Genomic DNA, 14434 nt, shown 5'->3' with positions numbered 1-14434 from the left:
TCTGTTTCTCCCTGTCTCTGTTTCTCCCTGTCTCTGTTTCTCCCTGTCTCTGTTTCTCCCTGTCTCTGTTTCTCCCTGTCTCTGTTTCTCCCTGTCTCTGTTTCTCTTCTATAGTGACGTGGTTCCTTCTGGCTCTATCCCAGGAAATCCTCTATGGTGTATCTCCTATATGTCGCTCCCACTGCTCTGTGTGGCTGGGGAGCCGTGGAGGGTCCCATGGGTCCCCTAGAGGCAGGGTGGTGTCCAGGCTGTCTGGTCTGGTACTGGGCAGGGCCCCGGGCATGTGGAGGACCTCTGGTGTTACCCTGGTTCTAGGCAGGGACTCTACTGCTACTACTTTGGTACGGTGCAGGGCGGTGGGCATGTGGAGTGCTGCTACCCCCCTGGCGAGGCCCACAGGGCTGGAGGGTGCGTTGATAGCACTGGGCTTTCGGATGGCGAGGTTGGCAGCATGAATGCACTCAATCACAGCATGTCACAAGTGTGTGTGTGTGCTCGTGCCTTCACATGCACCAAGAGTCTTTAAGATTATTCCGTTGTATGTAAAGATGCATGTTTTGGTTTCTTTTATGTTCTGCTTTTAAAAGTTAAATATCAACATTACCTGGCTTTCTGGAGGGAGGAGAGGGACTGAGAAACTGGGAGACTCTCCTGCTCTTTCTGCTGTGGACTAACACCTCCCTTCTCTGCCCCTCTCCTCTCGTCCTCCTCTACCTCTCCTGTCAGAGATCGACATCCATGACGTGTCAGCCCAGGTAACCAGTCCCTCTGGCGCCACAGAGAAGGCAGACATGGAGGCGGTGGGGCCCAGCACCTACTGCGTACGCTTCGTTCCCCATGAGATGGGAATTCACACGGTGGATGTGAAATACAGGGACCAGCACATTCCAGGGAGCCCCTTCCAGTTCACTGTGGGGCCCCTGGGAGAGGGAGGGGCTGGGAAGGTCAGGGCCGGTGGACCAGGCCTGGAGAAGGCCGAGTGTGGAGTACCAGGTAGAGGCATCTGTTGATATATCTCCATCTGTCTCCCAGATCCCTCTATATACCTTCATCACATCTCTCTCCATATGGGGGAAAATGTTACTCTATAATATTTATACGGGTCTCCTCCTCCTCCAAGCTGAGTTCAGTATCTGGACACGGGAGGCTGGTGCCGGTGGTCTGTCCGTCGCTGTAGAGGGGCCCAGCAGAGCTGAGATCTCCTTTGAAGACAGGAAGGATGGATCCTGTGAGGTGTCCTACGTAGCTCAGGAGCCTGGTAGGGACACAGCACCTGGTCACTTGTGTCAACTATCTGTCCAACGTATAGTTTAAAATGTTCAAATCTGTTTTTGTATGCTCAATGTTTTACTGTATATTTTAGGTCATGTTTCACTGCATGTCTGAAGGTTGGATGGGTCTGCTTGAATTGGTCAAGGTATCGGTGTGCCTGGCTGTGAACCTGTGCTTGCGTTTTAAGTAGTAGGCATTTTGGATCTGTGAATAAATACTGTTTTTATAGTATGTGAATTTAAAATTGAGAATGCTTTAAATGCCAGGATGTTATACTCGTTTCAGCTTTTCATGTAGTGGAATTCACTGCACGCTATTGAGGAAGAGAATCGTCTATAGAGACCCACGTGTGTCTGACAACATGCGCCGAATACAAATCTGTTCAGTCTCCTGACAACTGTCTTGGTGTGTTTGGACCATGTTAGTTTGTTGGTGATGTGGACACAGAGGAACTTGAAACTCTCGACCTGCTCCACTTCAGCCCCGTCGATGAGAATGGGGCCATGCTCGGTCCTCCTTTTCCTGTAGTCCACAATCATCTCTTTTGTCTTGATCACGTTGAGGGAGAGGTTGTTGTCCTGGTACCACACGGCCAGGTCTCTGACCTCTCTCTGATTACAGACTGCCATGGTACAGTACCAGAATGATTTGTCAACATACATCTTTCTCCACAGGTGACTACGAGGTGTCAGTGAAGTTCAACGAGGAGCACATCCCAGACAGCCCGTACCTTGTGCCTGTCGTGGCGCCTACGGACGACGCCCGCCGTCTCACTGTTGCTAGTCTTCAGGTGAGACACAAGGAAACACCCCCACACCTGCACCATGTCCGCAGCTATTTAGTTAAGCGTTTAACACGGATTCATTAGTGAGATCCACAACACATCTATCCCCTTTCAACATTACCACACGTCCCTTGTACAAATCTCTTTATCTAGCATTGGAACTAGAACTGTTACATCAACATAAAATAGATGAAATAGAGATTATAAGGTAGTGGTCAGCCCGTCGGCTGTAATATCTTCAATCAGATTGGATAACGGCTTTTAAAAAGGGGAATGAATCATTACTGTATGTTCCTAAAGGCATCACTAGTATGATCTGTAGAGGACAGATCAGCTATGCTGTGTTCCAGATCTATCAGGGAGTATCTTTCTGGCTCTAAGGTCTCAGCCGGGTGATGAAGACGTATGAAATAGGTTCACGTGACGACAATGGACTGGACCCGTTGACTCCAAATGATCAACAATAGCACTTAAACCGTTTTTTTTTTTTTTAAATCGAACTTCCTGTTACAGCTACCAGGTGCTCTTTATACATACAAGGTTAAACGCATACATACCCCATGTACTCACACACAGCGTTAGAGTACACACACACACACACACAGGATAAATCCAATATTATTTTACACTTGATTTTGATAGACGACAGTTTGGCTTACTAGGTGGGGACTATTAGCTGCAGGATCTCTGTACCATCTATTGGGAACTATCCAAATGAAGTGTGAGCTTAATTATGTTGTGAAATAGCTGCGGGACATCCTTCAAACTGGTGTGGGACTCTGTGGTGTTTCTCTTGTGTTTCAGTTAAAGGCTTTTAACAGCATCAACATCATTCTGGCTCGCTGCTTGGTTGGCTAATGCAGAGAGAGGAAGCCCCCCCCCTCGGTCTGACCTGGTTTAGTCTTCTACAACCTTTCTAGTAACTAGATTTTAGTTCTATCCCCTGTAGTTCCCTGTCCTGCCCCTGATATCCCCTGACCCTATAGACCTGTCCTGTCTATAGTAGACTACCTAATTGGGCTCAGGTCTACCTCTCTAGGCATTAGCTGGTCCAAGCTGAGCGCAGGGCAAATACAAAGGTGGTATTCTTTGTTCTATATTGTTATGATGCAAGTCTCCCCACCCGAGAGGGTCAGCCTGAACAAGGTGATTTGTAGATTCTGTGCAGCAGGAGAACTCGGGCTGATTGTCTCCGTGGGGAGTACCTTGATTTTTTTATAAAATGGTAACCACAATGTTGTATACAATTATAATGGGCATGTATTCTTGGCTCTGAAGTGGCAATGCAAGCCACAGCCTTGGCTGACCAATCAGACCAGCGCTGATAATTGGTTCTCCATGGGACACTCCCTCTGACTGGGTGTGTAGAGCATTTGGGAGGGGCTTCACTAACCTGTTGATTGGCTGCCTCCAGGAGTCTGGCCTCAAGGTAAACCACCCAGCATCCTTTGCGGTACATCTGAACGGTGCCAAGGGAACCATCGACGCCAAGGCCCACTCACCCTCCGGAGCTCTGGAGGAATGTGCTGTGTCTCAGCTAGAGCAAGGTGAGGCTTCCCAAGGGGATGGGCTAAATGTGTCCCCCCGGTGTCTGTCGAGGCGTTCCCCCCGGTGTCTCTACTCTGATGGCTCGTTTGAACTACTTCATCACTCTACACCTCATTACTTTTCCACCCAGTTTAGGACATCGCTCGTTAGGTTGCGTGTACAGCTGTTGAGGTGCCCCCACGCCCTCGTTAGGTTGAGGTGCCCCCACGCCCTCGTTAGGTTGAGGTGCCCCCACGCCCTCGTTAGGTTGAGGTGCCCCCACGCCCTCGTTAGGTTGAGGTGCCCCCACGCCCTCGTTAGGTTGAGGTGCCCCCACGCCCTCGTTAGGTTGAGGTGCCCCCACGCCCTCGTTAGGTTGAGGTGCCCCCACGCCCTCGTTAGGTTGAGGTGCCCCCACGCCCTCGTTAGGTTGAGGTGCCCCCACGCCCTCGTTAGGTTGAGGTGCCCCCACGCCCTCGTTAGGTTGAGGTGCCCCCACGCCCTCGTTAGGTTGAGGTGCCCCCACGCCCTCGTTAGGTTACACTGCCTTTAGGAAGTATTCACACCCCTCGACTTTGTCCACATTTTGTTACAGCCCGAATTTGAAATGAATTAAGTTGAGATTGTTGACACTGGCCTGCCCATAATGTCAAAGTGGAATTATGTTTTTAGAAATGTTTGCAAATTAATTACCAACGTGAAGTGTCTTGATTTAATAAGTAAATATTCAACCACTTTGTTATGGAAAACCTAAAGTTCAGGAGTAAAAATGTGCTTAACAATGTATGTATGGACTCACTCTGTGTGTAATAACAGTGTTTAACATGATTTCTGAATGACTACCTCATCTCTGTACCCCCACACATACAATGATCTGTAAGGTCCCTCAGTCCAGCAGTGAATTTCAAACACAGATTCAACCACAAAGACCAGGGAGGTTTTCCATTGGCTCACAAAGAAGGGCCCCTATTGGTAGATGAGTAACAATAATGAATAAAGCAGACATTGAATATCTCTTTGAGCCTTGGTGCAGTCAGTGATTCCAGTGTGTGGAGTAAGTCGAGGGGGAATAGTTTCTGAAGGCTCAGTAGATGTATAACCCCTCTAGTGATTCCAGTGTGTGGAGTAAGTCGAGGGGGAATAGTTTCTGAAGGCTCAGTAGATGTATAACCCCTCTAGTGATTCCAGTGTGTGGAGTAAGTCGAGGGGGAATAGTTTCTGAAGGCTCAGTAGATGTATAACCCCTCTAGTGATTCCAGTGTGTGGAGTAAGTCGAGGGGGAATAGTTTCTGAAGGCTCAGTAGATGTATAACCCCTCTAGTGATTCCAGTGTGTGGAGTAAGTCGAGGGGGAATAGTTTCTGAAGGCTCAGTAGATGTATAACCCCTCTAGTGATTCCAGTGTGTGGAGTAAGTCGAGGGGGAATAGTTTCTGAAGGCTCAGTAGATGTATAACCCCTCTAGTGATTCCAGTGTGTGGAGTAAGTCGAGGGGGAATAGTTTCTGAAGGCTCAGTAGATGTATAACCCCTCTAGTGATTCCAGTGTGTGGAGTAAGTCGAGGGGGAATAGTTTCTGAAGGCTCAGTAGATGTATAACCCCTCTAGTGATTCCAGTGTGTGGAGTAAGTTGAGGGGGAATAGTTTCTGAAGGCTCAGTAGATGTATAACCCCTCTTGATTAAACCGTTAACCCGTTCCGTCTCCCTCCAGATAAGTATGCTATCAGGTTCATTCCGCGTGAGAACGGGCTCCACTCCATCGACGTGAAGTTCAATGGCAGCCACATCCCCGGGAGCCCCTTCCAGGTGCGGGTGGGGGAGCCAGGTCAGAGTGGAGACGCAGGGCTGGTCACTGCACACGGAGCTGGACTGGAGAGAGGGACCACAGGTGACCTTGTTACCACGTTACTCTAACCTTTAACACAGCCTTTCTTCCTTCTCCGAAGCAATGGGACTGCTGCTGTTGGTGGTAGTAACCGAAAGGTTGCTGGATCGAATCTCCGAGCTGACAATGTAACAATGTGTCTTTCTCCCCCTGAACCGGGCAGTTAACCCACTGTTCCCCGGTAGGGCCGTTAATTGAAAATAAGAATTTGTTCTTAACTGACTTGCCTACATAAATAAAGGTTACTGTTGCTGCTACTACAGTACTTTCTCTCAGGTTGAGCTTACCGGTCTTTCATATTGGACTCAACATCTGACCAATTAGGGAAAACCCCCGTGCCCTAAGTATAACCTAAATGATAACTGGTGTGTATCCCCTATACCCCAGTTCAAACTGCCCCTAGTCCACCCCCTAGTTATACCACCCCCCCCCTCTCTCTCGCCCCCCCTCTCTCTCTCGCCCCTCTCCCTCTCTCTCTCTCGCCCCTCTCCCTCTCTCTCTCTCGCCCCCTCTCTCTCTCTCTCTCGCCCCCTCTCTCTCTCTCTCTCTCCCCCTCTCTCTCTCGCCCCCCCTCTCTCTCTCGCCCCCCCTCTCTCTCTCGCCCCCCCTCTCTCTCTCGCCCCCCCTCTCTCTCTCGCCCCCCCTCTCTCTCTCGCCCCCCCTCTCTCTCTCGCCCCCCCTCTCTCTCTCGCCCCCCCTCTCTCTCTCGCCCCCCCTCTCTCTCTCGCCCCCCCTCTCTCTCTCGCCCCCCCTCTCTCTCTCGCCCCCCCTCTCTCTCTCGCCCCCCCCTCTCTCTCTCGCCCCCCCCCTCTCTCTCTCGCCCCCCCCTCTCTCTCTCGCCCCCCCCTCTCTCTCTCGCCCCCCCCCTCTCTCTCTCGCCCCCCCCCTCTCTCTCTCGCCCCCCCTCTCTCTCTCGCCCCCCCTCTCTCTCTCGCCCCCTCTCTCTCTCGCCCCCTCTCTCTCTCGCCCCCTCTCTCTCTCGCCCCCTCTCTCTCTCGCCCCCTCTCCAGTTCAAACTGCCCCTAGTCCACCCCCTAGTTATACCACCCCCCCCTCTCTCTCGCCCCCCCTCTCTCTCTCGCCCCTCTCCCTCTCTCTCTCTCGCCCCTCTCCCTCTCTCTCTCTCGCCCCCTCTCTCTCTCTCTCTCGCCCCCTCTCTCTCTCTCGCCCCCTCTCTCTCTCTCTCTCGCCCCCTCTCTCTCTCTCTCTCGCCCCCTCTCTCTCTCTCTCTCGCCCCCCCTCTCTCTCTCGCCCCCCCCTCTCTCTCTCGCCCCCCCTCTCTCTCTCGCCCCCCCCTCTCTCTCTCGCCCCCCCTCTCTCTCTCGCCCCCCCCTCTCTCTCTCGCCCCCCCTCTCTCTCTCGCCCCCCCTCTCTCTCTCGCCCCCCTCTCTCTCTCGCCCCCCCTCTCTCTCTCGCCCCCCCTCTCTCTCTCGCCCCCCTCTCTCTCTCGCCCCCTCTCTCTCTCGCCCCCTCTCTCTCTCGCCCCCTCTCTCTCTCGCCCCCTCTCTCTCTCGCCCCCTCTCTCTCTCGCCCCCTCTCTCTCTCGCCCCCTCTCTCTCTCACCCCCTCTCTCTCTCGCCCCCCCTCTCTCTCTCGCCCCCCCTCTCTCTCTCGCCCCCCCTCTCTCTCTCGCCCCCCCCTCTCTCTCTCGCCCCCCCCTCTCTCTCTCGCCCCCCCCTCTCTCTCTCGCCCCCCCTCTCTCTCTCGCCCCCCCTCTCTCTCTCGCCCCCCCTCTCTCTCTCGCCCCCCCTCTCTCTCTCGCCCCCCCTCTCTCTCTCGCCCCCCCTCTCTCTCTCGCCCCCCCTCTCTCTCTCGCCCCCCCTCTCTCTCTCGCCCCCCCTCTCTCTCGCCCCCCCTCTCTCTCTCGCCCCCTCTCTCTCTCGCCCCCTCTCTCTCTCGCCCCCTCTCTCTCTCGCCCCCCCTCTCTCTCGCCCCCCCTCTCTCTTGCCCCCCTCTCTCTCGCCCCCCCCCTCTCTCTTGCCCCCCCCCTCTCTCTTGCCCCCCCCCTCTCTCTTGCCCCCCCCCCTCTCTTGCCCCCCCCCCTCTCTTGCCCCCCCCTCTCTCTTGCCCCCCCCCTCTCTCTTGCCCCCCCCCTCTCTCTTGCCCCCCCCCTCTCTCTTGCCCCCCCCCCTCTCTTGCCCCCCCCCTCTCTTGCCTTGCCCCCCCCTCTCTCTTGCCCCCCCCTCTCTCTTGCCCCCCCCCTCTCTCTTGCCCCCCCCCCTCTCTTGCCCCCCCCCCTCTCTTGCCCCCCCCCTCTCTTGCCCCCCCCTCTCTCTTGCCCCCCCCTCTCTCTTGCCCCCCCCCTCTCTCTTGCCCCCCCCCTCTCTCTTGCCCCCCCCCCTCTCTTGCCCCCCCCCCTCTCTTGCCCCCCCCTCTCTCTTGCCCCCCCCCTCTCTCTTGCCCCCCCCCTCTCTCTTGCCCCCCCCCCTCTCTTGCCCCCCCCCCTCTCTTGCCCCCCCCTCTCTCTTGCCCCCCCCTCTCTCTTGCCCCCCCCCTCTCTCTTGCCCCCCCCTCTCTCTTGCCCCCCCCCTCTCTCTTGCCCCCCCCCCTCTCTTGCTCCCCCCTCTTTCTTGCCCCCCCTCTTTCTTGCCCCCCCCTCTTTCTTGCCCCCCCTCTTTCTTGCCCCCCCTCTTTCTTGCCCCCCCTCTTTCTTGCCCCCCCTCTTTCTTGCCCCCCCTCTTTCTTGCCCCCCCTCTTTCTTGCCCCCCCTCTTTCTTGCCCCCCCTCTTTCTTGCCCCCCCTCTTTCTTGCCCCCCCTCTTTCTTGCCCCCCCTCTCTTGCCCCCCCTCTCTCTTGCCCCCCCCCTCTCTCTTGCCCCCCCTCTCTCTTGCCCCCCCCTCTCTCTTGCCCCCCCCCTCTCTCTTGCCCCCCCCTCTCTCTTGCCCCCCCCTCTCTCTTGCCCCCCCTCTCTCTTGCCCCCCCCTCTCTCTTGCCCCCCCTCTCTCTTGCCCCCCCCTCTCTCTTGCCCCCCCCTCTCTCTTGCCCCCCCCTCTCTCTTGCCCCCCCCTCTCTCTTGCCCCCCCTCTCTCTTGCCCCCCCTCTCTCTTGCCCCCCCTCTCTCTTGCCCCCCCTCTCTCTTGCCCCCCCTCTCTCTTGCCCCCCCTCTCTCTTGCCCCCCCTCTCTCTTGCCCCCCCCTCTCTCTTGCCCCCCCTCTCTCTTGCCCCCCCCTCTCTCTTGCCCCCCCTCTCTCTTGCCCCCCCCTCTCTCTTGCCCCCCCCTCTCTCTTGCCCCCCCCTCTCTCTTGCCCCCCCCTCTCTCTTGCCCCCCCCTCTCTCTTGCCCCCCCCTCTCTCTTGCCCCCCCCTCTCTCTTGCCCCCCCCTCTCTCTTGCCCCCCCCCTCTCTCTTGCCCCCCCCTCTCTCTTGCCCCCCCCTCTCTCTTGCCCCCCCTCTCTCTTGCCCCCCCTCTCTCTTGCCCCCCCCCCCTCTCTCTCTTGCCCCCCCCCCTCTCTCTCTTTCGGCCCCCCCTCTCTCTCTCTCGCCCCCCCCCCTCTCTCGCCCTCCCATTCCTGGTTTGTTTTAATAGTCCGATCTGGATCAGGTTACCCAGTTTTATTTCTGTGTAGATCTGATCCTCCACATGGTCAGTCAGGCAGGGGTTTCTAAGCCGTGTTTTTAATTGTCTACACACACACCACACACACACACACACAATCACATCCTGGTAACACATGAATGTGTCTTCATAAGTCAAGTTACCAACAGCATTGTGTTGCTGTTTGGGTTGTAACATCCTCTCTGTTTCCTGTTCCTGTATCTAGCCCAGTGATGCAACCCAAATGGCACCCTAGTCCCTATTTTGTGCACTACTTTTGACCGGAGCCCGTGACATTGGAAAAAATATGAGTGATACATTCACTGATAATCTGAGAGACAGTCTGTTTTAAACCACCATGATTCAATGTTGAAGTTAAGTCTCAAACATATCAACCAATTCCTCCATTTTAAAACTCCCATTTCTATAACAAGCATGAAACTAGGGAGTAGGAAAGGCCTGAGGTCTGGATAACAGATGTGGGTCATGTCCCACACGGCACCCTGTTTCCTACTACGTTGTAGTGTACTATGTAGGGAATAGGGTGCCATTTGAAATGGTTTTTACGAGGGCTGTAGTGTTTTGAATGGTGGTGAAGAAGAACAGGCTTATGGAGGAAACATAAATCACGTCTTTATGGTGGCCTGATCTCCCAGAATTCAGTCTGCTTGCGCATACAGAGTCCTTATAGCGCACTACTTTTGACCAGGTAGTGCCTCTCATAGGGCTCTGGTCAGAAGTAGTGCACTGCGTAGAGAATAGGAAGCCATTTGGGAAGCAGGCCAGCTCTGTGCAGGTGAGACCTGGGTTCAAATACTGTTCTGAATCTTCTCAAATAATTTAAGCTGTTGACCTGCAGAATAAAAACAATAGAATAGTCACAAATGTGCAAACCTAGCTCATCTGGAACGTCAAGCAAAGTGTTTCAAATATGTCTAATTCTACTTAATTCAGGTCTGGTGTATACTATCTGTATATTCTGCCCAGGCAGCGAGCTCTCTCGTGTGTGTGTGTGTGTGTACATTACTACTGTAGATCAGTGTCCGACAGAGTTATATATTTGATGTTTAGTGAGCAGACGGGTCAGAGACAGGTTTATCTGCTCTTCTGATCTCAGTACAGTACATATGTCTCTGTCACATGGCTGGTGAGGTTAAATCTAATTGTATTGGTCACATACACATGGTTAGCAGATGTTAATGCGAGTGAAGCGAAATGCTTGTGCTTCTAGGTCCGACAGTGCAGTACTGTAATATAAGTAATTTAACAATTTCACAACTACCGTGTGTGTGTGTGTATAAGTGTAAAGGAATGAATAAGAATATGTACATATTACATATATGGATGAGCGATGGCCGAGCGGCATAGACAAGATGCAGTAGATGGTATAGAGTACAGTGTATATACATATGAGATGAGTAATGTAGGGTGTATATAAACAGTGGCATAGTTTAAAGTGACACATTTATTACATAAATTTTTCCATTATTAAAGTGGCTGGAGTTGAGTCAGTGTGTTGGCAGCAGCCACTCAATGTTAGTGGTGGCTGTTTAACAGTCTGATGGCCTTGAGATAGAAGCTGTTTTTCAGTCTCTCGGTCCCAGCTTTGATGCACCTGTACTGACCTCGCCTTCTGGATGATAGCGGGGTGAACAGGCAGTGGCTCAGGTGGTTGTTGTCCTTGATGATCTTTATGGCCTTCCTGTGACATCAGGTGGTGTAGGTGTCCTGGAGGGCAGGTAGTTTGCCCCCGGTGATGCGTTGTGCAGACCTCACTACCCTCTGGAGAGCCTTACGGTTGTGGGCGGAGCAGTTGCCGTACCAGGCGGTGATACAGCCCGACAGGATGCTCTCGATTGTGCATCTGTTAAAGTTTGGTCTTAGGTGACAAGCCAAATTTCTTCAGCCTCCTGAGCCTTGTTCACCACGCTGTCTGTGTGGGTGGACCATTTCAGTTTGTCCGTGATGTGTACGCCGAGGAACTTCAGACCTTCTCAACTACACTCAATCATTGGTGTGTGGATGAGTCTGTCACATGGCTGGTGAGGTTAAACCATTGGAGTATGGGTGTGGATGAGTCTGTCACATGGCTGGTGAGGTTAAACCATTGGAGTATGGGTGTGGATGAGTCTGTCACATGGCTGGTGAGGTTAAACCATTGGAGTATGGGTGTGGATGAGTCTGTCACATGGCTGGTGAGGTTAAACCATTGGAGTATGGGTGTGGATGAGTCTGTCACATGGCTGGTGAGGTTAAACCATTGGAGTATGGGTGTGGATGAGTCTGTCACATGGCTGGTGAGGTTAAACCATTGGAGTATGGGTGTGGATGAGTCTGTCACATGGCTGGTGAGGTTAAACCATTGGAGTATGGGTGTGGATGAGTCTGTCACATGGTTCAAGTAGTTCCAGATCCTAAAGGAAAGAATAATCACTGCAAATCTGGACATGGATCTACTGAACAGATGGCCTGGGACTTCTCTTAACATAAGACCACCTGAGTTCTGAAAATACCTGACGAACTTTAATTGTGGAGTGTAACGTCCCTTTAAATCCCTTGAACCTAACCAATACTCAAACCCCCTGCGGGCAGGATTCTGCTCCACCCCTGTCCAAAACCTACCTCAACCCTCTCTTCCTCTGTCTTGTCTCTAGGCCAGCAGTCAGAGTTCATCATCAACAACACCAAGGCGGGCCCCGGGGCCCTGGCGGTGACGATTGAGGGCCCCTCCAAGGTCAAGATGGACTGCCAGGAGTGTTCAGAGGGATACAAGGTCCAGTACACTCCCATGGCCCCTGGGAACTACCTGGTTTCCATCAAATACGGAGGACCCAACCACATCACTGGCAGCCCCTTCAAGGCCAAAGTCACAGGTGGGTCTGCAGTAGAACCCTATTCCCTATGGAGTGCACTACTTTTATACCAGGGTCATATGGAATAGGGTGCCTTTTCAGACCGGGTTATTGATTTGAATCGATCTCTTCCCCCCTCTCAGGTCAGCGCCTGGTGAATGTGAGCAACGCCAGTGAGACGTCCTCCCTGATGGTGGAGTCAGTAACCAAATCATCCAGTACCAACTCCCACAGCGCCCTGCCTCGTTCTGCCTCTGACGCCAGTAAGGTGGCCACCCGTGGCCCAGGCCTCAGCAAGGCCTACATGGGTCAGAGAGCCAGCTTCTCCGTCGACTGCAGCAAGGCTGGTAAGGAGACATTTTATTACTTAGAGACGTTGGGTCCTTGAAGTTATTATTAATCCTATTATAATTATCATTAGAATTGTTATAATTATCATTTATTATTCCAGTATCATTATTATTGATTATCATTATTATAATGATTTATTATTATTATTATTATTCCAGTATCTATTATAATGTCTTATTATATTTGTGTTTGTTATTGTTAGTTAGTAGTAGTTAACATCAGTTTACTGGGAGCTAAGCTCAACCTGACAGAAACCAGATGGCAGACTTGTTTGTCTACTAGGTTTATGTTAGAATGTGGTTACTGTACTGGGTCTCTGTTAGTAATGTTGTCATATGTGATTTATCTGTAATGCTACGTGGTAGAGCATTCCAATGTTGCTTTGTACATCGCTTCCGGGTAACGTATGCATTGGCTCCATCATCCATCGTTAATCAAATAAATCCTGTTTCCTGTTTCCTGTGTCCTGTAGGTAAGAACATGTTGCTGGTTGGAGTCCACGGCCCCCACATCCCCTGTGAGGAGGTATCGGTGAAACACATGGGTAACATGCAGTACAACGTCTCCTATATCCTCAAGGAGAAGGGCGACTACATCCTGGTTGTCAAGTGGGGCGAAGATCACGTCCCCGGCTCCCCCTTCCATGTCACTGTCCCCTAGAGACCTGGGGGAAGCTCCAAATGGCACCCTATTCCCTCTGTAGTGCACTACGTTGACCAGTACTGCATGAGGAATAGTGTACACTTTACTGTCCTCTATTCACCTCTATCCCATCTGTCTACCAGACGGTCCTCTATCCCATCTGTCTACCAGACGGTCCTCTATCCCATCTGTCTACCAGACGGTCCTCTATCCCATCTGTCTACCAGACGGCCCTCTATCCCATCTGTCTACCAGACGGCCCTCTATCCCATCTGTCTACCAGACGGTCCTCTATCCCATCTGTCTACCAGACGGTCCTCTATCCCATCTGTCTACCAGACGGTCCTCTATCCCATCTGTCTACCAGACGGTCCTCTATCCCATCTGTCTACCAGACGGTCCTCTATCCCATCTGTCTACCAGACGGCCCTCTATCCCATCTGTCTACCAGACGGCCCTCTATCCCATCTGTCTACCAGACGGCCCTCTATCCCATCTGTCTACCAGACGGCCCTCTATCCCATCTGTCTACCAGACGGCCCTCTATCCCATCTGTCTACCAGACGGCCCTCTATCCCATCTGTCTACCAGACGGCCATGGAGGGGAGGAGCCAGATATTTGTTTAAACACAAAACCCCTTAATACACCCTATAGTTATTATTATGAATGGAACAATTTGCACTCAACAATATTTCATAATATAGTTTAAAGTAAATTAATGATTGTTATCAACTAAATATGTCAAAACAAGTTAACCGAGCCCTAATGATTAAGTCAAGACTTAAGTTTTAGTTTACTACTGATGGTTGTGGTGATTGTACAGCAACACTATAATGTTATCCTATGTTTTCAGCCTAAACGCCTGTGATTCAGCCATGCTGAATGCTGCACAAGAGCACTACTCAACCAATCCCTAATTGTTCTGTTTCTACAAACTACTGTTTTTTTTGTGTGTGTGGACTGGACTGCGACTGTCTTCATGTATGGTGGGTTAAAAATGCGCTCTGCAGAAGCTGGAATGTTCTAGGGTTTTGTACTGTCATATTCAGACATGTTCTTTATTTAGCTGTTGTTCCTAAGTCTTACGTATTAATAACTATGTCATGTAGGTCGATAGGAGAAGAGATGCAACTGAACTAAATGGTAGTCTACTCTCTTAACGTTGGACTTTGTCGTAATCTGATTTCTGTTCAGCTTTTGAATTAGCATTTTGACCTTTAATCTGTACGTCAACTCTTCTCTTACCAAAACAACAAACAATCCCGTCTCGAGGACTTTGCCAATCCCTGTCCTTATAACCTGTATCTTCAGCAATAACTTCTGAGAATAAATATGTATTTGTACTTTCTGATGCTTGTCGTATGTTTGTTTCATCGGTGCTTGTTTTGGGATGAAAGTTCAAATGACAAAAGGCTGGGGTTTTTTTTTTCTCACAGTATTGGATGGCATAATGTGAGAATACATGCCCAGGAATTATGTACATTTCATTAAAATAAGCTGGTTTACTGACACATCTCCTATTAGAGAGACAAGGGAAGTTCCAGAGTATTCTGTACATTGACAAGATGGTAATGAGATGGACTGTATA

At 51.8% G+C, this 14434-nt stretch overlaps 1 protein-coding gene across 2 annotated transcripts in view; it reads left to right on the top strand.

The window, feature by feature from the left end:
* LOC110528679 (filamin-B) overlaps positions 1 to 14194 on the top strand; it is a 113439-nt gene extending 99245 nt beyond the window's left edge. For both annotated transcript variants that reach the window (XM_036984306.1, XM_036984305.1), the window contains 8 exons: positions 727 to 993; positions 1121 to 1258; positions 1947 to 2062; positions 3471 to 3603; positions 5293 to 5469; positions 11655 to 11873; positions 11996 to 12199; positions 12676 to 14194. In XM_036984306.1, coding sequence (XP_036840201.1) covers positions 727 to 993; positions 1121 to 1258; positions 1947 to 2062; positions 3471 to 3603; positions 5293 to 5469; positions 11655 to 11873; positions 11996 to 12199; positions 12676 to 12863 — 1442 coding nt within the window. In that variant the 3' untranslated portion in view covers positions 12864 to 14194. The remainder of the gene's footprint in view (positions 1 to 726; positions 994 to 1120; positions 1259 to 1946; positions 2063 to 3470; positions 3604 to 5292; positions 5470 to 11654; positions 11874 to 11995; positions 12200 to 12675) is intronic.
* Positions 14195 to 14434: the final 240 nt, after the last annotated feature.

The sequence above is a fragment of the Oncorhynchus mykiss genome, chromosome 7 (genome assembly GCF_013265735.2).
Source record: "Oncorhynchus mykiss isolate Arlee chromosome 7, USDA_OmykA_1.1, whole genome shotgun sequence".
Lineage (NCBI taxonomy): Eukaryota > Metazoa > Chordata > Actinopteri > Salmoniformes > Salmonidae > Oncorhynchus > Oncorhynchus mykiss.
This window is presented reverse-complemented; position numbering and strand designations above follow the sequence as displayed.